Source organism: Malaclemys terrapin, chromosome 7 (genome assembly GCF_027887155.1).
Source record: "Malaclemys terrapin pileata isolate rMalTer1 chromosome 7, rMalTer1.hap1, whole genome shotgun sequence".
Taxonomy (NCBI): domain Eukaryota; kingdom Metazoa; phylum Chordata; order Testudines; family Emydidae; genus Malaclemys; species Malaclemys terrapin.
The window spans coordinates 108,660,550-108,683,642 of NC_071511.1; the positions used below are offsets into that span (position 1 = coordinate 108,660,550).

The 23,093-nt window shown below is 42.2% G+C and overlaps 1 protein-coding gene across 2 annotated transcripts; it reads right to left on the reverse strand.

Annotated features, from left to right (window-relative positions):
* Positions 1-8: 8 nt before the first annotated feature.
* Positions 9-21,239, reverse strand: BUB3 (BUB3 mitotic checkpoint protein). Of its 2 annotated transcripts, XM_054035977.1 has the most exons (8): positions 21,153-21,239; positions 17,155-17,349; positions 12,208-12,277; positions 10,407-10,558; positions 6,472-6,630; positions 3,734-3,911; positions 3,149-3,365; positions 9-361 (listed from the first exon to the last, which is right to left on the reverse strand). In XM_054035977.1, exons 2-8 carry the CDS (start codon positions 17,347-17,349, stop codon positions 352-354), a joined length of 981 nt encoding a protein of 326 aa, XP_053891952.1. In that variant the 5' UTR covers positions 21,153-21,239; the 3' UTR covers positions 9-351. The 2 variants fall into 2 exon arrangements, with proteins under 2 accessions (XP_053891952.1, XP_053891953.1); XM_054035978.1 differs by lacking the exon at positions 9-361 and having other exon boundaries at positions 3,145-3,365.
* Positions 21,240-23,093: the final 1,854 nt, after the last annotated feature.

A 23,093-nucleotide genomic window follows, 5' to 3' on the forward strand; every position in this document is an offset into this window, starting at 1 on the left:
TTTACAGATAAGGTTTTTTGAAAGAGATTTATTGAGCAGTTCAGAGATCACTGGAAGTCCCCAGAGTTAAAAAAATTACAAAATGCAGTAAGTTTGCTTACAGAAAAGAACTAATTTACATTTCAGATTGTGGTTAAAGAAAACATTGATTCTCTGATGTTCTAAATAGAAAAGATATGACAGTAGAGTACAGCATACTGAGGTACATAAATACACACATTTTTTGGGTAAAAAGTAAAAGCACTACAAAAAGTTGTTCTTCCCAAAATTATCCTTTAATCACCATTTCAGGTTAGGAGCAGGTAAATAAATCTTTCATAGAGAAAGGAGATTAAGCTTTTTGCGATAACTTTAAGTAGACCTGAAATAAAAAAAAAAAAGTATGTTTCAACAAGTGACCTTTAGTCTTTTTAGAGCATTCATATCTTCAAAATTTCTATACACAATAAAGATGTTATTAATCCAAAACAGCACAGAAAGGACAACTATTTTACTGTACCAAAAATATGAAGGTTGTTTGTCAGAAAGTCATAAGCCTCCCAAATATCCTTTATTTAAAAGGCATTATTTTGCCATGTGTTTAAAATGAAATATCTGCAAATGTAAGATGGTTCACATTAACCTGAGAAAGGAGAAAAGGTCACTAAAAAGCACTACTAACTGAAGCTATTAGGCACAGAGCTAAGGAAAAGTGCTCCATTTTAGGAGCAAACATTGATATGATGCATTCACACTATAGTATTCGGTACTAAAAATCATTCTTAGTCACCAGAATGCTGGTGTCCTAAGGTTGGCACAAGCAACTTATAAATGTCAGAAAAGCATATAAACCTTGTTAATGTTTTCAGAAATTCATTTAAAGATAGAAACAGGTCCAAATAGATGCCTGTCTAAATGCATTGCAATTACGTTACAATTATTTTCCAAATACACAGATATGCTCTGTCTTTTCTCAGCTCATTACTGACTCAAACAATTTGCCCTTCTGGGATCAATTGTTTGCTAATAAATAATTGTTTACAGTCTCAAAATGATATTAAGGAGTATTCTGATTAGTTTTCCTTCTACAGCCTAATAAGATTCAAAACTAGCTGATTCCCAAGAGTCTAACCTTAACCTCACTGTGTTTAACAGCCCAGGAAACGATGAACCATCTGTTTCAGAAAATAACGGAGGGCCAAGAGGAAATATTGTTTAATTGTAGATTAACCTCCTCATAAGGCAGAATGAAGCATCTACAGAATTAGCAACCACAACCAACAACAGATAGAAATAGCTGAAAACAGCTCTTACCACTGTAAGCCCCGTAACGGTAAGTATTTTAATTTTACCGTACAGTTACTTATTTTAAAAAATCCCAAGTTTACCACAAGAGGTGTCATCTTCCAACCAACAAAAGACCTATTGACACCAGACAAACCACTGTGGAACATCAATGGACAAAATACTGTTGATTGCTCCTGCCATAACCATGAAGAGGGGACATGTACAACCACAGTTTGAACTTTAGGGGAAGGGAATAAACATCCTTGACTAGAAGGAACTGTAACACTATGCTGCTTCGAATTTGGAGAAGGCATAAAGACGGAATCCCCAAGCTACTTAGCTTGGGTTAGCCCTCAAGGACACACAGAGCTTGCATATTAGAGAAACTTCCATTACTTTTTGGAACCTAAGACTGTAACTTGTGTGTCTGTTTACCTGCTTTAACCTTGTAAATTACGAATTTATTTTTCTTAGTTAATAAATCCTTAGATAGTTTATCATAGGATTGGCTACAAGCACGGCCTTTGGTGATAGATCTAAGGTACAATTGAACTGGGGTAAGTGACTGGTTCTTTGGGGACTGAGAGTAACCTGAATATTGTTGTGATTTTTGGTATAAAGGACCATCTATCACACAGGCTGACACTCCATGTTATGGCTGTTATAGTACTTGAGGAGTTCACAATTGATACTTGGTTGGTGAAATCTAAGTATAGAACACATAACCTGTTTGGAGAGGCTCACAAATGTGGGTGCCAACCTCAGGACAGTCTGTTAAGAAGCAGGGGACAAACCCCAGACACTTTGACAGTTATTCTAGTGTTCTACCCTCAGTGTTACTAAAATAACCATAAAATTGTGATGTTTTAAAACGAGTGTCACTGCATGACAGCCTGTGGAGCAGTGCATTAAAAGAGAAAAAGAACAATGTCAGAGTATCTGTTCCAAAGTGAGATGCAATATTGATTGATTTTAATAAATCACATAATCTTGAGGCTCAACGGGTCCAAAACTCTGGAGAGTGGCTATACCAGATGGGTAGAATAGTAACTCCCAGAACAAAATGGTTAAAACGTAAATACAAAGCAGTTTGAGATTTAGAAAAGCAAAAAACTAGTGAGCAGTGACAAACCTCGAGAACCTTTATAATATCCAGACTGTTAATCCTGTGTATTTAACCTAGTGCCAGATCACGTAAACTATAGAGGTTATTCCAGTGTATAATTCTGTATTGTGATGTCAGTTTTTCCATTTAGCTTTCTTTCAAATGGACATTAACAGAAGCCTATTCTGCCTGGCACCAAAAACATCATTGTTTTTCCTTTGCCAGAAATGGTGGCATAGAGTCTGTTGTTAAAGGGTTAAATACTCAAAATATAAAGAGATTGTTCTCCAAGATACAGAGGATGGGGACCCCTCTACTTGATTTTATGCATTCCCTGGAACCAGTTCAATGCATTTGCTTTGAAGGGGAAAGGTTAGATGTATTATCAGTGTTTAAAGAAAAGATTAATAGTTCAAAGTCTTAAAGAAACCATACAGCAACATTTGCTGGAAATGAATTATTCTTGAAATCTTCAACTTAATTTTGAAGAAGTGAGTTAGCAATAACTCCATAGCTTCAAATAAAAGTGCTTATTCAAAAAGAATGGGAGTTTGACATTCTCCTGTTACAAAACAACTAGACACAATTTTAGCCATCAGACATCTATCAACCTACGGATATTGAAAGCTTGGGAGAACAAGATAAAATCAACTCCAACCCTACTGTCAAGCTGCACTATCTACTAGGCATCAATAATGCTATTCATGACTTTAGGAAAATTAATAAATCCTTGGATGAATGCTAGAAAAGGTTCAAATACAGGTAAAGCAGACTCACTTGGGTTTTGTTTCTGCATCTGTCACTTGGCGAATGAAGATACCATCTTCAGGATGTTCAATGTCATCCATTTCATACATATATGACGATGCTATTGCAAGGGTGGTTCCATCATTACTAAAGGCAAGCGATGCTATGCTGGTGGGATACCGGTGGAACTGGCACAGTCGCTTCTTATTAAATGGATCCCAAATGTTTACAAATCCATCAGAGCCACCTACAAATGGATTTTGGAAAAACAGAGTTAAGCTATTGTAACTGGAAGAAAACCAAACCGTTATAGAATTTAATGCAACCAGACAGTGACTAACGCTATAATGAATTATTTTGTCATTTGTCCAAGGACACTATGAAGCAGTTTTGTAACACAGAAGAGTCCACAATTAATGTGTTAAAGAAATAAACCTGTTAAGGGTAGGTCCCACTGCATCAAAAGAAAAATGACAACATCTTGTTAAAAGCATTAAGTATAGTGTATCAAATGTGCCAGCTGAAACCTCTTAATTGAAGCCTAACAAGAACTAGATGTACTTAAACATCTTTAGTACCAATAATGTTATACAACCTGATCAGTATCTACTGTACCTGTAGCAAATGTGTTGTGGATGTTATGGAAAGAAATGGCATTGACTGGATAAATCTGCTCGATATTATTCTCCTTTAATCTGTGACATTTGAATGCATACTTCTTCTTCTGTATTTCAGGACTTGGATCCAAATATTCTACTGCAACGCGGCCTTCAATAGAGCTTAAAACATAACCCTGCCAAAAAAAAAAAAAAAAAATACACATATTGTCAGATTTATATGCAGAAGTTTTGATAACTATGATTAATCTTATACATTTCTAGAACCAGACACAAGAAACACTTTTCATAAAAATGTATGAATATTTGCTTTCATATTTATGGTTCCCATGTATACAACTCAGGGTCCATCCACACAATTTAATAATTCAAAAGTCACAGGAGAAAAAGCTTTCCTGCAACTTCAACTGCACCTCAAATAAAAGCTTGGTGAGTCTAGAACTGGGAAGCAAGTTACAGAGTTGAACACTCCATATCTGGCCACCTATCCCAAGCACCCTACTGATCACAACTTTCCCAGAAACTCAGAGGGTGACAGGTCATATTTCCAGTATATTATTTCATTAAAACTAGTTAGGTTAGCAACTAAATTCACAAATGCATTCAACTAAATGCACAAAATAAATCAGAATAGTAATTTCAAAGCATGCCACTTGCACTCCAAAAAAGCATCTGCTTCTGTACCTAACTATAGTACTGGCACACAGGAAATTTAAATAACTCTTTTTTCTGTAACTTTGCCATGGGTTTAATATAAAAGTTTCTCAGAAATAGGAAAATAATGAGGCTTATCTGAAGCAAAATTATTTAAATCCCAAACTACAGTATAGTCTGAAGTGTCAAGTTGTAACTGGATCACCACCACAAGTATCAGAGATAGAAAAATATAGCTTTCTAAACTGCTGGGGGAATTCTGCGCCACTGCATGTGCACAGAATTAATGTCCCCCACAGATTTCTTTGCTTCCCCGCAGAAAAATGACTTTCTGACAAGGAAGCAAAGGGAAGCAGCAAGAGCAGTCATACACCACTCCCTAGCTGTACAGGTACATCATTTCAGGCACCTGGAGCAGCCGGCAGAGAGGTAAATCACCACAGGGCTGGGGATACCCTAGCCAATGGCTCCTACCCTGAGCCAGGAAGCTGCTAGTCTCGGCTGAGCTGGAGGCAAGAGAGGACCTTCCTCTTCCCCTCCAAGGAGTGGTTGGGGCTGTGTCAGACCCACCCCCAGAAATCTCTCCCAGCTGCAGGAAGCTCAGCATCCTCCCCTGCTTCCTGCCCCCATCACTCCTCAACTGCGGGGGAGGGGTCACTGTATGGGGAGCTGCTCCCCCATCCGCCCAACCCCCATGCATCTGGTCCTCCCATACCCAGACACCTCTGCCAAGCCTCACCCCATACACCCAGAACCCCCCTAGCCCTCCATACCCGAACCCCACCCCACTGAACCTCAACCCCTGCATCTGGAGCCCCCCTGCCTCTGGACCCCCACCCCTGCACCCAGACCACGCCCCCATTGAGCTCCCTGCACTCAAACCCCCACCCTCCTGCACCACCCTGAGCCCCCACATCCAGACCCCCACATCAGACCCCCACCTAGCTGCAACCAGACACCCATCCCAAGCCCCACTCCCCCAGCACCCAGACCCCCTGCTAAGACCCCACACCCAAACCCTCCCCTGAGCCCCAACCACTTTCACCTGGAAGTCCCTGCAAAGTCTCATTGCCCCTACACCTGGAACCACCCACACCCAAACGAGCCTCTGGGCATCCAGATCCCCCCACACCTAGACCCCCCACTGAGCTGCCTCCACCCAGGTTGTCCCACACAGAATCCTTTCACCCCACATTGAGCCCCTCCACACTTGGATCCTGCCTGGTTGAGCCTACCTGCCCCACACCTGGTGTGCCTGGCATATTTCTACTCATACTAGCTCTAGAATGAATAACTAGGCCTCCCACTGCATGTATTATCCAGCTCTCACTACCTTGCACCTGAAAAGTTTGTTCCAAATTGTTCCTTGCTTTCCACTCCAGGAGCGCTGCAGAGGCACCCCATTAAACCCTTGGGAAGGGAATGATGGAAGGAAAGATGACCTTACTTATTCTTATGCAATTCCCTCTGGCATACAAGGCATGACCTTCAAAGACTCTAGAGGGAACCCAGTAGAGTAAGGTGTCAAAACAGTGATGGAGCAAGTAGTAAATAAGCTTACAACAATTTTTAGTTAAATATGCTGCATAATACTACACTTATCTATAGCCCAGGCCACGCTATTGTTGCAGAATTGAGCACCTCTTAAGGAACTGATGGCATATATGCCTAAAAGTCACACAGCAACAGTAAGTCTTCTCTTCTCTCTCCTCCTCTGCCTCTTTTGCTATTTTGGAAAGGCTTAATTGTCAGTGTTCTGATGCATTAACTAGCACCTTTTAAAAAGGATGATTAAGAGGGGAAGATTAAGAGAAGAAGAGTGAGGATAGCAAAGAAAAAAGGGGGCATTTTTAAGTAACATTTTAAAACTACACCAGTGTTTGCTAAAGAACATGGGAACAAGTAGCTCAATATCGGTCATTAATTTTGAGAGATTAAACTATGAATTCTTCAAGTTAAATAACTTTTTAAATGAGTAAAAAAAATGTACTGAGCTGAGTAAGAAATCAACGCATATCCATTTTTGTTACAGAAGATTAAGTTATCTGAATCAGGGATAGAGTTACTGCACAGCATACATACCTGCTTGTTTGGGAACGCTCTGATGCAACGGGTCTGATACTTCAGACTTGACTCTCTTCTTTGCTGGACATAACCCATGTTCCGCAAATCCCATACCAAAACTCGACGACCTGCAGTCCCCACAATAAGTCTATCTCCAGACACAGAGAGAGTGTACACCTTTTCAAAAGAAGTTTACAAAAATATTACTAGTTTGATTAGCCTGGATATCCACCTTTTATCATCAAGTGATGAATTAAGTGGAACATGCAATTAAAAAACAGATGACCTCTGCAATTAAATATAGCTATAGATTTTTTTTCTTTTTTCAGCCTGTAATTTAAGTGCTGGATGAGTTGCAGTAGTCTGTAGGAGCATAGCTGATCTGGCAGTACACGACATGAAGATGCAAATTCTACCTTAACTCTGAGCCTTAGTGCATACCTTAAAATGCAGCTTAATATCATAGCATTGTATATGCAGAATTGAACTTTGTGCTGTATTTTAACTAATATGTACATATGACATTTCAGGCTTTAATCACTTAGTCAATTTTATTCAAAATTATCTTATTCCTTATCTCAGTGAGATCCACACAACAAGCCAAGTTTGATATTTCTGTCTTCAGCTACTGTGTTACCCATGTGCAGAATTTCTGAGTAAAAAGAGAACGTTTCTTTACGTACATAAATGGAAAATTTCAGACCAAAAAAAGAAATTTGCAAAAATTATAAGTAACTGAAAGAGAGAAAAGGTTATTCAAATTGGAACTCGTCTTTACTTATAATGTGCACAAACTACAGCCACTATCATATTAACCCTGTAGAGCAATAACACAGTACTCTACCAAATATTTTCCTTTTATTTTCTTCCCCTTTATAATCCCATGTTTCTTTAAAAAAAAAAAAAAAATCCTCTCTCAGACGTGAGCTTTGTTAATCAAAAGGGAGTATCGTTAAGGGATATGCTGCCAAGAAAAGAAATATTAAAACCTGTTTTCAGAGATGTTGAGCAAGCACAATTCTAAATTAAGTCAATCAGAGCAGAGATACTTGGCACATCTGGAGAAAAAGAAAAAAACAGAGCCCATGAAGTGCAATGCTAAAATGACATCATAAGGGTTCATGTTTATTGTTTCCTCAATAACTTTCACAGAATCTTTTAAGTTTGCAAGAGACTGGGTTTCGAACTACTAGAGATGTGTACACTCAACCTGGGATCCGAAAAAAATAAAATAAAATCAAGCTTGGGTTTTGTTTTTTTTTGTCTCCCATTGTCAGTACAGATTCTGCAATCAGAATTCTGCGATCAGAATTCAATTAAGCATTCTGATGACGCATAGCCAGGACAAAATCTAGCTAACACACAGCTGTGCTGCTGCCACCAGAATGTTAGTAAGAGTGGCAAGTAGTAAAAACAAGGTTTTGCTAAAGCAAATTAACATGGCTAAATATATAACATTCTACTTATGTTGTCAGCCTCTCATTAGAACTAAAAAAAAAATTAAATACATTTTTCACCACTTATGCGGTTTAATTTTGACATCTATTTGTACAGTAAAACTAGAGAAGTCAACTTTATTTTCTGGTTTCGTGTACTACCCATGATGCTGCTGAGTTTTGCTAATACCGTAAGGAAATGCTTAAATAAAAACCAATTTTTCATTTAATTTAATGAACACATTTCCATATATGTCAGGGTTTGTAAAAGTGTTTTTACAAAACCATCTTTGGTCCTAAACTACCTGACATGATCTTTCTATGTATTATGCTACCTACATTCAGGCACGCTGTCTTGCTAATTAACTTTGTTTCTAAAAACATGCTTGAATATTTGAAATTTGTTCTCGTTTTTTAATGGATTGGCTCTCTAATGTTCAGTCTACCTAAGATTTATCAGAAATTTCTGAAGAAATCTAATGGCCCAATCCCACTTGTCTTCCTTTTATGAAGAGGGCAAGAAAAATAGGAGCACAAAGCCAGGACAAGCATTTGAATAAGATTTAGTTTTAAACATGAATTAAATACTTCCCAATACCCAATAGTTTTATAGGACAGTCAAGAAACTACTCTGCTTCAGATTGTATAATGAAAAGAATTTAATAGTCTACATTTATACCGACAATCACAAGGAGTTATGCATTTTAAATAATGATCATTTTTGACTATTGCATAAAATTTGATGCAGGTATAAACAGACGTTCACACAAACAATATAAATTTTCACATACAAAGGAACAACCACATTAAGAACGTTAAACATCCTAAATCTTCTTTACAAACTGGTGTCACACCTGTATAATAAGCATTCTTTCTACACCTCGCAATCATAAATCAAATGAAACCACTACCATGTAGTTGACTAGATGTATTCATTTATCAAAGACAATATTAAAAAAGTGACATAATGAATCTTGCTGAACCAATAAGCAGCTTGATTCAGTGTGGCTGTCCATTATACGATATTCTGTCAGCAATTTATCATAGTTCTTTACACTCTACATACAACTATAAATAAAAACTAGAAATAATGCAATTATTCTATTCAGAATAAAGTTCTTACCAGAAGTAGATTCAACTGTTTTGTGGCAAAAATAATAGCTATTTAGATGCAACGTGGAACATACTGATAGCTCTAACTACAACTGGACAACATGTATAGTCTAAAGAAATGGATGAAATCAACAGTAATGCAAAACTGTAAAGTGTTCTTTAAAATTAGCTACCATCTGGTTATGAAGATAGAATGATATGATATATATAATCTCCATGTATATCCACTGAGACTGTTGCCTAGAGTGAAAAGGTTAGCATTCTATGTGACTAAAGCTTACAATGCCATATTTTATTCTTTTCTTTCTAGGCTTGTCAGCAGCAGAGTTGCATATTAATAACAGCAAAGAGATGGCAGCATGTATTCTGTGCTAATGCTGACTAAAATTCAACTCATCACAAAAATGATTAAATGATTTAGTCCCATCTTTCACACAAAGTAAATTTTTCTTCCATATACTAATTTCTCCCACCATCCAATTTTCTGCACATCATACCAAAAAGTCAAAACTACTTGGGGCTTTGGTCTGTAAAATCCCAGAATTTGAACAGCAGAGGTGCAGCAGATCACTACCGGGGCACAGTGGTAGAATTGTTTGGGGAAGTTTGCACAGCACATCCTTCAATACATCTCACTGAAGCCAGTGATATTAGTCCTACTTTCATGAACTCTACGTTTTCTTCAAATTTGTCTTGATGTACAAGAATTTGATTTGTTTACCAAAGACTACAAAAGACGTGTTGAGAATAAAGTCCTACTTTCCCAATGAAAGCTGGAATCCTTAAACTAAGGATTACTGTACTAATCTTCACAGACTAGCTAAGGATTTATACTATACACAGTACACTATACACCAAAGCATATGTTTCCACTTAGCCCTGGTCTACACTACAAAATTATTGCAGTATAACTATGTTACTCAGGGGGGTGAATAATCTACACCCCCTGAGCGATGTAGTTATACCGACCTAAGCATTGTAGACAGCACTATGTCGGCAGCACAGCTTCTTCCACCAACATAGCTACCACCTCTCGTGGAGGTGGAATTATTAAGCCGATGGGAGAGCTCTCTCCCGTCAGCTTAGAGCATCTTCACCAGAAGCACAACAACAGCGCAGCTGCTGTAAATTTGTAGTGTAGACTTGTCCTCAGTGGTTATTTCTCATATATCAGCTAACATACAAGTTTCAGATCTTATAACAGCCATAGTGTCAAGGCAGATCATTTCCTCAGGGCCCTTGACAGTGCCACAAGACATCCTCTCAGCCAGTAGACTAACTAAAAGGAAATGTTGGAGGACATTCATTCTTAACCAGTCACTGGATGCATTATATATATAGTTTAACAGATGATAGTATACAGTTAGTATTAATGTATATAATAGTTATTGTATAAATACAAACCTTTTCAGGTTGAGAGAAAGTTCCTGCATTGCAAGGAGTTCTGGGATCCCACAATTTGACTGTCTGATCCCAACTTCCAGTCACCATTACATTCACCTCTGGACAATATTCAACACATCTGATAGGAGCATCATGCGCGCCAACTAGATTTTCTACAAGAGAATAGATTTATATGTAACTTTACTGGTTCCATTAAAATCCACAATTTCTTGAATGAAAAGTGCAGAACAATATTCATATAGAAGTAACAAACTATAATCTACCATTCACTAATGTGTTGGCATGCTGAGATATCTTTTAAAGAGTGCTTGGTCTTCTGATCTTTGCAATCAATACACTTTTTAAAAGTGTTAAATGTAGACTGTCTAGATACCAGCTGAGATTTTCAAGGGAGCTTAAGGGCATTAGGCAGCCATGTGGAGATTTTCAGAGGCACAAAGGGGCGGTAGGTGCCCAACTGTGATTGACTCTCAGTGGGAGCTGAGCACCTAAATCTTAGGCTCTTTTGAAAATCTCAGACATTGACTGTGTATTACAAAAGTTTAATCAACGTAAGTGTAGGACAGCCATATTAACTCAGGGCTTTGCCACTTGTTAGTAATTAGGCACTCCTAACAAAAGGCGACAATGAAACGGTCATAGCACACCATTATTCATTTCACACTACCTACCACATAATACAGAAAAACAGTATGAGGTTTTTAAAGTTGTATTGGTACTCTCTCTATAAAACCTGGCTCCTTTTGTTACCCTAATTCAAACATCTTTGAACAGAAAGGAAAATTGTAACTAGTAAGATTATAGAAACTTCTAGAGTTCCCTTAAATAGCCTTCAGTGACATAAAGTCCCATTCTGAAAAACCTTCCATGTGTCCTGCTGGAAAGCTGGGAACCACTCCTTCCCAATGTCACACTGCACACATTTTGGCCTCACTATGTCATGAGAAGCCAAATCTTAATCACATTCCTGGAGCAGGACTCAATATTGCCCATCTTCTTGCAACTCCAACAAGGGTAGTTTGGAAAATAAAGGGGGAAGAAAACATTTTTCTGGCAGGTTCCTTTTAAAAGGAAAATGGAAAGCTGTTTGACATTGCTTAGAAGTTTGAATGTTCCCTCACAGACACTGATTAGTAGGCAGAGTGCATGTGAGGCCGTAAAGGGGGAATGATAAAATTGCATTTAACACAAGTACCACCACAGGTGGCATGCACGCATATACTCATTAAATGTATAAAACTGAATGTTATTATAGAGCTGAAAATGTAAACATCAGACAAAAGAAAAGATTATGGTTATTGTAGGCTAAGCTGGTACCACAAGTAACCTTAATTTTGGCATTTCCTAACTTTTGTGTGCTTGACTTTGCAACCTTAATAACGTAGGGTTTTTTGGTATATATGTCACTGCACTGCACATATTAATGCAGTGGTATGAAGCCAGTGGATAAATAACTTTATGCAGCTCTCTTGAGACCATAGATTTCATTCTGCTTAGAGTTGTCCATGGCTAATTAAAGGTTTAATTTATCTAATACATGCACAAAGTATACAATAATGTATGAAAGTAAATGGAGCTTCTCCCATTATATCTGCGACTGCTTTCTAAAACACTACACTTAAATACAAAGAGAGTTCATGAATCAAACAGCTTTTATTCTTTAAACCCATATCCACCATCTAAAAAACCACAGCCATATATTTATTTGAATTTTAGAATTATAAATTAATTGAAAATAAACAAATTCCACACATTATTTGTTCACTTAAAAATCCTCTATTACAGTATTCGGCCAGCTTACCTTGGTCCGTGTTCAAATCATGCATTTTCAACTGCTGATCTAATCCTCCACTCCAGGCATGTGTAGGATCCTGTGAAGTAAGAAATTCTGTTTTATTGTATATGTTCAGTTTTCTGGGCTTAAATAAGTTAGGTGTCGAGGTGTCAGACTTAACCTCCTGGGCACACTCCAAAGTACCTCCTTTCTTGCTGGAAATTAAGAAATATGGAGATTCATAGGTAGAGGTGGTGGAGGTTAAGGTCCTGAACCTACAATCAGATCCACACAGGTAGATCATGCACTCATTCAGAACTTCTGAAATCAAGAGTCCGAGAATATTTTGGAATGAAAGGGTTTTACAATATTAGGTGGAGTGCTTTAATTTCTGTAGAAGAAAATAATAATTAATTAGAAATTGCAATTTGATATATTGTACAAATAAACTTTATTTTTTCCATTTCCTATCTGAATTAGTGACACGTGCAGATTCTTCAAATGACTGTCAACGCAGGTTAATCGTCCTATTAACTTCTGGTGTGTCCATGTACAAGGGGCACCATGACCTCCCATGCACCCTCTTGTAGCTGAGTGTGGCATTGAGGTGGCCTGCTTCAGTTTTCCCCTGTCAATGAGATCACTATAACAGCCCGGTCAAAGAGAAACCAAAGTCTACTTGACAGCAATACCTCTTCCTTCTATAAAGCCTTCTGAAAGGAGCATTTGTATAACGGTATTAAGGCTCTTACTTCAGAGACCAGATAAACGAAGTCCCAAAACAAAAGTCTGTAGGGTCTGGCAGCAACTCCTTCTGCTGTATAGTCTCAGGTTTCTCCACTGCCACAAGAGCTTTTGTAGTCTTGTTCAAGGTCTCTCCTAGGTCTCCCTACCTGGAGAGCTTTTGCCTAGTTTAGGTTCCCTGGGAGCTCCCCTCCTACAGAGCCTCCCTTCTCCTCAGAAACTTCCCCAACTGAGTTCTCCAAAGCCTTTTATTAGGCCCAGATGCTCCTTAGTCAATTGCCTTCCAGTTATTTGGGCCCTGTCTATACTACACAGTGTGTTTTGTCAGCAAAAGGCAGCTTTTGTCGACTAAACAGTGGAGGTGTATACACTAAAATGCTCCACCTGCCAACAAAATAAAACCACCTCGAGAAGAGGCACAGAGCTTTTTGTGGCAAAGTTAGATTGACAAAGTGTCAGCATAGACGCTGTGTTCATCACTTCATCATAACTGGCTTCTATGAAGTATCCCACAATGCCCACTGTGACCACTCTGCTCACTGTTTTGAACTCCGCTGCCCTGCATCCAGCTACACAGGCAAGCGCCGCTCCCCTTTCAAAGCCCCAGGAAGTTCTGAAACTGCTCAGTGTGGAGAGCTCACATTAGACTGCAGTAGTTGGCAGACAGGGCAGGCTGCTGCTGCGGGAGGTGGGGAGAGAAGAGAGCAACTGCTCTGCTGTGCGGAGCTGGGGAAACAGGCAGGGGCTGATGTTAGGGTGTCCTCTCTCTCCACCGGTGTAGCAGTCTCTGCTGAGCTGGAATCTGAGGACAGGGGAACACCAGCTGACTGTGCACCAGCTTCTGCCTCAGGATTGGTTGCTTCCGGCTGCTGTCTAAACTTAAAGAGACAGCATGCCAACACACACACTCTCCCCCAACACACACACTGTCTCTCACACACACACACACACATCTGTGGGCTTCTTGTGTTAGTGTTCAGCAGTGTCAGTTTGGTCATATTAACAAGAGCTACTTTAAAAGGTGATTTTAAGTGTTACTTTTCAGGCACACACAGCAATTATTACAAGGTTCATAGCACAGTTCAAACAAACAACGCTAGGCTCAGCATACTACAGCAACACACATTACTGAAGCTCAGTGTTAATATGCTCCTTCAAGGCATCCCCCAGTGAAATAGCCCCCCCCCCGTTGGGCTCCTCTTATAGCTTTGCACAGCACAATACTGAACAGCAGTGCAGGATCCATGTTTTCTGGCAAATATGGCTGGGCTGCAGGTTACCAGGGCAGTTGAAAAACAGCTGGCAATCTAGGATATCTGTGGAATGATGGAATTGAGAAACCTTCATATTGTGATGTTGTACCTGCCCCCATGAGCCATTGCAAACCCTTCCCAAAGCACCCTGTGGCCGTTGCACGGTGGGATAGCTACCCACAGTGCACTGCTATCTGTGTCGATGCAAGAGCTCCTATTGCGGATGTGCTCCACCGACACAAGGAGCACAGTGTGGGCATGCAACAGCAGTTTAATTACAGCGATGGCTGTATGTCGGCATAACTTGTGTCGACAAAACTCGGTAGTGTAGACAAAGCCTTAGGCAGTTTAACTATCCCCTGGCAGACCAAGGTTGGCTCATGCCCTTCAGTAGAGCCTGTCACAAGTACACTGGGCATCTGACACCCAATAAAGGGCAAACCATGTGACAGTCCCTTTTAAAGTAAAGCTGAAAACCAGAATCACAAATGGCTGTGTGTTAAATTTGATTAGAACCAAGGATATACTATAGAAGGCTTAGATGTAAGTTTAATTAGTCTTAACTGGAAGTCCTTCCAAGAATGCATCAATATCGTAGCAGTAGAGTATGCTTCTGTATGGGGCAAGACATTCAAAATAGTTTGCTCTCTTTTAGTGTATTCCAGAACACCAAAAAGAGAATAGAAATTTAACTGCTTTCCCCTAAAGAATATCATAAATAGCAGTAACAACTGATAGACATTTGAAAGGATGCTTGATTCCTGTGCATGTTCTCAGTAAAGCAAAGCACGGGTCAATTAGCAACACAGGAATTGTTATACCAGATTAAACCAGCAGCCTATATAATGCAGTATCCTGTTTCCAATACTGGCCAGTACCAGACATAGGTGCAAAGAAATCCTGCAACAGGCAGATATGGAATAACCTGCCCAATGGAATGTTTGTACCCCAACCCCACTAATTAGAAAAGTCTTCTATCCTGAGGGTTTCTATCCCTTCCAAAAAAAGATGTTTTAAACACATCCACACCATTCTGACTCAATGTTAGTTATCCATATAAAAGCCCAATCCTTTTTTAATTCTGCTCAGTCTTAGCCACATTGACATCTTATGGTGATGAGTTCCTCATGCCAGTTGATTGTTGTATTAAAATGTTTTTTTTATTTGTTTTAAATTTACTGACTTTCAATTTCATTGAATACCCCTTTGTAGTTGTACTATGAGAAAGGGTAAACAGAAATGCCTGACCTATCTTCTAATTAGTTCCTCTATTAAGTGAATACAGTTTACCAGTTTATTTCAAAGAGAACTTCCAAAGTTTAGTTAAAGGGTTCCCCCCGAAAATACACAAAGTCTGCACAATAGTAGAATTACCATAAATTCTCTAGAATGTACCTATTGTTTTCCCTACAAGATTAATTAAGAAACTTCCTGACCTAAAGATGAGTCAGATGCAAGTGATTATTTCAACCTTCTCCTGTGTCAAGAATTAATGATCTTTTTAAGGAAAGCTATTCTGAACACAAGATACTTGTACTCCTCTACCCCCGATATAACGCGACCCGATATAACACGAATTCAGATATAATGCGGTAAAGCAGTGCTCCCGGGGAGAGGGGGGGGGGGCGGCTGCGCGCTCCGGCGGATCAAAGCAAGTTCGATATAACACGGTTTCTCCTATAACGTGGTAAGATTTTTTGGCTCCCGAGGACAGCGTTACATCAGGGTAGAGGTGTACTAGCTATAACTATTCATAATGCACTAACTTCTCACATATACCTACTAGCTGCCTTCATGCTTAACTTTCCAGAACAGGACAATAAACTGAGGAACTGCACTGTTAAATAGTTGGTCTGCAGCTATAGTGGGTGGGCACACAGCACATCACAAGGTGGAGGGACTAAAAGAGGAGAAGATGAATAGAGGCAGCAGGTCAGTCTCTCATTGCAAATCAGGGCATTCCTTTATCAACTGCAGATGGTCCCAAAGGGCTGTTATGGCAGTCAGGGATTACCAGAATGCAAGAGCTCCCCACATCTATGTCCCACACCCTGCAGAAAGACAGGGTGACAAAGGAACTCTGCATTACTAGACCATACTGTACCAATGCTGCTACGCTGCTGTAAGATTGTTCATGTAGCTGCTTTATGCTGACAGGAGAGAGATCTCCCATCAACATAATAAAACTACCTCCACGAGCAGCAGTAGCTATATCAGCGGGAGAAGCTCCCGCCGACATAGTGCTGTGCACACTACCACTTATGCGGGTGAAACTTATGTTGCTCAGGGGTGTGACGGTGTAGACATGGCCCAAGTGACTCCCCAGGGATGATCCTGTTATGTCTAGATAAGGCATTTTTAATGCAGCTTTGCACACCAGAGAGTCTGAAGCAGCTCTAGCATATCTGAGGCTTGGGGGCTAAATATTTAATAACAGATGGTAAAGTTGATTTGCTTTTTAAAGCAATTTTTAATAGTTTAAAAAACAATTTTAGAATATGAATAATGTAACTGAGTTTCAGTATTGTTACAACCCCTCAATATTACAGCAAGATCATTGCCTCCAGTTGGTTCTGGCAGGCCCAAGGCCATCTGCCCTGAACTTAAAAAAAAAATCCACATCTGTCTGAATGTTACCTAAAAGAAGCAACCAAGATCACTGAGACAAAAACTAGAGCTACTTTCTCTATATTTCAGTTTGTTGGCTTTGTATATGATTGCACTTTCTGCATAATCCATTTCACTACAATCATTTACCTCTGTTTGTATGGATCTTTGACACAGCGATAGAAAGAATACATTTTAAAAGTGAAAAAACTACAAAAATAGTAGGGGCAATTGTAGCTTTTTTTACACTTTTAAAAAGCGGACTGCATTTCAAGCAGCCACTGTCCCCTTTAATTTAAGAGATTAAAGTACTCCCTTTGTAGCTTTGGTATATAACTGGAATCCAACATAGACAAGATGACATACTTACATAAAATGCACAGTCGAGCACTGCTCCTGAATGTTGATACTTGAGTCTCATGGTATTGGCAGGAACATCATAGAGACGGACAGAAGTATCCCAAGATGAAACAAGCAGAAACTGAGATGTATTAGGACTAAACTTTACGGATGAAATACCATCTTCTGGCGGTTGGTTTAATTTAAATTCGTTTGATCCAGTCATCTGAATTAAGATTACAGAAAAGTTAGTTGTCATTACAATAATTAATAGGAGTTAGAAGTGGCAAGTTTGTGGAATAGTCAATACATCTAAAAGCTAACAACATACTATAGGAAAATTGTAGAAAATAGTTCTGTTTATTATTTTATAGCATCTAAATGTGTGCTAGGCACTACACAGAAATCAAAGAAAGGCATAGTCCAGGGATGGCCGAACTGTGGCTCGCAAGCCACTTTTGCCATTAAAGTGCAGCTCATGGAGCCCCTCACGCCCCCACCTCATTCTCCACCTACCAGACTAGGGGTGAGGAGCTCAGGACTGCCTTGCAGTGGGGTAACGGCTTCTGCCCAGCGCAGAGGAGGCTCTCGGGGCTTCAACCCCACTGGGCACACATGCCGGGGCTCGGGGCTTCAGCAGGAGTGGGGCTGAAGCCCTGCGCCCCACTGAACACCGGAGGGGGAGAGGAGGGGCCTGAAGCCGAAAGCCCCAGCAGGCACCTCCCATGGGGCTGAAGCCCTGGGCCCCGACAGGTGTGCCCCAGCTCTCAAACTTCTGAAGATTGTCATATGCAGCTCAGAGAGTTATTAAGTTTGGCCACCCTGGCATAGTCCCTGACCCAAACTGCTTGCCATCCAAAGCTTTGATCCTTAAGTATGTGCATAGTCCTCACTGAATTCACTGGGTTCAAAAAAGAATTGGATAAATTCATGGATAATAGGTCCATCAACAGCTATTAGCCAAGATGGTCAGGGATACAACACCATGCTCTGTGTGTCCCTAAACTTCCAGCTGCTAGAGCAGGGGTTCTTAAACTGGGGGTTGGGACTCCTCAGGTGGTCACGAGGTTATTACATGGGGGGTCGTGAGTGGTCAGCCTCCACCCCAAATCCCGCTTTGCCTCCAGCATATATAATTGTGTTAGATATATAAAAAAGTGTTTTTAATTTATAAGTGGCAGTCGCTCTCAGAGGCTTGCTATGTGAAAGGGGTCACCAGTACAAAAGTTTGAGAACCACTGAGCAAGACGCTGGGACTGGACGACAGGGAATGAATCACTCAAAAATTGTCAGGTTCTGTTCATTCCCGCTGGCACTGGTCATTGTCAGAAGACTGGATATTGGGCTAGATGGACCTGACCCAGTGTAGCCTTTCTTATGTTCTTATAACATATAGAAGTATTTTCAAATTCAGGGATTAAATATCAGGTATGACAGAAGTGCTAATCAATAGGGATTGAATAGGGCAAAAAAACAAGTTTTACAGCCGCATAACTCAATTTAAGCACCTGCACATTATGGTGGTGCTGGTAAAGTTTTTTTTTAAGCTTCTCCTTCCCACACAATAAACATAAAAAAATAAGAGTAAATATCCTTGCCTCACTTATTGTGGGCACCCCAGAGGAGGTAAATTTTGCAGAATTTAAATAAGGTGTATGAGTAGCTTGGTGGACCATTAGAGGAAGGGCATGCCACAAATACATAGGAGGTTGCATAAAAAAAGTAACAGGAGACAAAGACCAGCATCTTTGATAGAATGGAGGGCAATACCATACTGTATTGTCTACTGGAAGAAAACTACCAAAAAAGCCGAAAAAAAAAAAAAAAAGAAGTCACCGAATGTAGTCAAGTATACAAAATGCTTCAAAAGCTGGTACCATTCCCATAAGCTTCAAGGAAGTTTAGTTACACTATTTATAAGAGCAATTCTAACTTCTCTACACTGCTGCTCCAATAAGTTCTAAGACCATTTTAACTTTTTGATAATTTCCATAGTATAGACAGTCAGATAAGTAGAGAGAGACAGTTATGTAGGTAGGCAGCGAAGGGGAAGTCAGCGAGTCTAAATTTGATTCAGTGGAGAAGAGTCAGAGATTCAAGGTACAATCAATGGTTTATGAAGATAATTTTAGCAGCTACATTTTGGGTAAACTGAATATAGGCTATGTAGATATCAGGAAACCCAAGGAAGAAGTAGTTGCAATAATCAAGCCAGAAGATGAGGGAATGGACAATACTTTTATCTGTTGGGGAACAGAGGAACAATTGGATCTTGTGAATACTGTAGCGTATATGAAGAAACAGCAATAAGTTTTAATACCTCAGATAGCTTAATACATAAACACACATGTATGTACGCAAACACTACGCTTTCTAATCATTTATTAAATAAATATCCTTTGCCAGGGGAGGGGACACCAAAAGACATTTCCTGAAAGAGGGACTGATTTGTGTTTAGACTCCTTGGAGGGAAGGAAATGGTAAGACTGGGAGTTATTTGGGGGGGAAGGAGACAGGGAGAGTGCTTAGAGACTGTTTTGAAGTAGAGAAATTCCTGGGGATGGGAAAGCGTGTTGAGGCTGTTTGAGGAAGGGAGCTTGGGAAGGCTGTTTGGGGGTGAAACACTGGGCGGGGCCGAGAGCACCCAGGATGGGATCAGAGAGACCATGTGCAGAGGTTAGGGGCACTCAGGATGGGATTTGGGGACAGTGTGTGGAGGCTGGCGGAAGCACCCCAGGCATGGGCCTGGGCCTGGGCTAGCATTTGAGAGCTGTGTGTGGAGGCTGCCAGGAAGGCTGAGGCTAGACTGGGGGACCACCCAGGATGGGAAGGGCGCAGGGTGCCCAGGCAATGGGACAGGGGGCCTGTCAGCATGCAGGATGCAATGGGGGGGGCGGGAAAGAGGGCATCTCCAGAGACTGAAGCTGGGAACCAGAAGGCCCGCCCACAACTGAGGGTGTGGGAGCACAGGCTGGAGACCATGGGGAGAGCGGGGAAGTCCTGCCTGGGACGAGAGGCAAAACCTAAAAGGGCGTGCACCCAAGATAGGAATCGGGCAGTGTGCAGAAGCTGGAACAACTTGCACCCGAACAGGAATCAGGGGGTCAGGCACCTGGGACAGCACTGAGGGGTCATCTGCAGAGGATGGCAGGAGGCACAAGGGAGACTCTGTGTGGAGCTCAGGAACGTCAAAGTGCACCTGGACCAGCAAGTGTGGAGACTGGGGGGCAGCCCCACCCATCCCAGTGACTGGATTGGATGGGGCCACCTGTAGAAGCTGAGGATGAATGGCACCCAGAATGGCACTGGGGGCCATGTGCGGCAGCTAGGATTCTGCAGGCACCCAGGAGAGTTTAGGAGAGTACGCGGGTATGGAGACGGATGGGGGCACCCATGCCCAGGGCGATGGACTCATGTGGAGAGGCTGGGGACAGGGGAGCGTGCTTGTACCCACAACAGGACTAGGCAGCGGGGGCAGGAGCAGGGCCAGAAAAGGACTAGGGTCCCTGTGTGCAGGTTGGGTGGCAGGGGGAACCTCGGGGGAAGTTGGGAGCCAGGACCTGAGGAGAGCCGGGCCCTCGTGTAGGGAGCCTCAGGGGAGGTGCCCCCCCATGTGGGGAGCCTCGCGGGGCACAGAGCGGGGGGTGGGGGGCTGAAGGGTCCGGCCCCAATGTAGGGAGCTCCGGAGGGGACCGGGGAGGCGCCGTGGGGGGTGCCTCGGGCAGAGGGGCTGGGACCGGGCGGGGCGGTTAGGGGAGTGGGGCAGCACGAGGGCGGAGAGGCTGAGGGAGCCGCGGGCTCGGGGGGCCTGGTTTGGATACACTCCCAGCTCGGCGGAGCGAATCGTTCCCCTGCGGGGGCGACAGGAGGGTTACAGCAGCTCCCGCCCTGAGCCGGCGCGGCCCGGCCTGCCCTGCCCGATCTAGGCCATTTTCCGCTGGCCCCGAAAGAAGCGGGAAACAACTCCCCGCCCCGGGCTCTCCATTCCGCGTCGTTCCCGCCCCCCGGCCCACAGAGAGCCCGGCCTACCTTGCTGGCTGTCCCGTTTATAGCGCCTCCGGGCCTGCCACCAACCGCCACTACTCAGCGCGCGCCGCGGCCGCCTGCCCCAACACAACCCCGCCCCGCCCCCGCGCGGGTCCTTCCGATTGGCCGGTTTGAATGACGAGGCTACACATCCCAGCATACCCCGCGTGCACACGTGCAACTACAACCCCCAGCATGCAACGCGCTAACCGGCACCGGCGGCTTCTCTGTGCGAAGACTACATGTCCCAGTGTGCCATAGAACAAGCGGACGCCAAAGGAGCCGGTCTCCGGATGGGACATGGCATGCTGGGACTTGCAGTGTGCGCGTCTCGGCCACCTTCTGGTGCAGGCGGAGCTACCGTTTGGCCAAGGGATTCTTTGCCTAAGTGCTTTATGGGACATAGCGAAGGTGGAAAAATAGAAATTATAGAAATTAATGGAGATATCCTATCTCCTAGAACTGGAAGGGACCTTGAAAGGTCATTGAGTCCAGCCCCCTGCCTTCACTAGCAGGACCAAGTACTGATTTTGCCCCAGATCCCCAAGTGGCCCCTTCAAGGATTGAACTCACAACCGTGGGTTTAGCAGGCCAATGCTCAAAGTACGCTTATTAAGTTTGCGGATGATACCAAACTGGGAGGGATTGCAACTACTTTGGACGACAGGGTCATAATTCAAAATGATCTGGACAAATTGGAGAAATGGGCTGAGGTAAACAGGATGAAGTTTAACAAAGACAAATGCAAAGTGCTCCACTTAGGAAGGAAAAATCAATTTCACACATACAGAATGGGAAAAGACTGCCTAGGAAGGAGTACGGCAGAAAGGGATCTAGGGGTTATAGTGGACCACAAGCTAAATATGAGTCAACGGTGTGATGCTGTTGCAAAAAAAGCAAACATGATTCTGGGATGCATTAACAGGTGTGTTGTGAGCAAGACACGAGAAGTCCTTCTTCCGCTCTACTCTGCTCTGGTTAGGCCTCAGCTGGAGTATTGTGTCCAGTTCTGGGCGCCGCATTTTAAAAAAGATGTGGAGAAATTGGAAAGGGTCCAAAGAAGAGCAACAAGAATGATTAAAGGTCTTGAGAACATGACCTATGAAGGAAGGCTGAAAGAACTGGGTTTGTTTAGTTTGGAAAAGAGAAGACTGAGAGGGGACATGATAGCAGTTTTCAGGTATCTAATAGGGTGTCATAAGGAGGAGGGAGAGAACTTGTTCACCTTAGCCTCTAAGGATAGAACCAGAAACAATGGGTTTAAACTGCAGCAAGGGAGGTCTAGGTTGGACATTAGGAAAAAGTTCCTAACTGTCAGGGTGGTTAAACACTGGAACAAATTGCCTAGGGAGGTTGTGGAATCTCCGTCTCTGGAGATATTTAAGAGTAGGTTAGATAAATGTCTATCAGGGATGGTCTAGACAGTATTTGGTCCTGCCATGCGGGCAGGGGACTGGACTCGATGACCTCTCGAGGTCCCTTCCAGTCCTATAATCTATGAATCTATGAAAAACCACTGAGCTATCCCTCTCCCCCAGAGGAGGAGAAGGGAGCTGGTGAACAGTAGTGAAAGGTCAAGGACGAGCAACCAAAGTGGGGATTACTTGCGGGAGGGTTCCCCTCGCCCCACAGAGTGTTCTCCTGTGCGGAACTCCACCCGCGCACCAACTCCATGCACCGGCTAGCTCCGGCTTCATCCATGCTCCATTGTTATCAAAGAATCAGTTTTATTCATGCACACATCCACCCGTGGGGAAGACATAGATATAGGTGCGTAGGTAGTCCCACTCTATCCCTATACCAGCTCTCGCTCCTTCTTTGCATCATTTATCCATAAACCAGTACCACTCATGCACCATTTGTCCATGCATGCTTAACTCCATCCGTGTACTAGCTGTCTCCGCGGCCCCCTCCATCCGTACACTCATTATTCCATTCATGCGT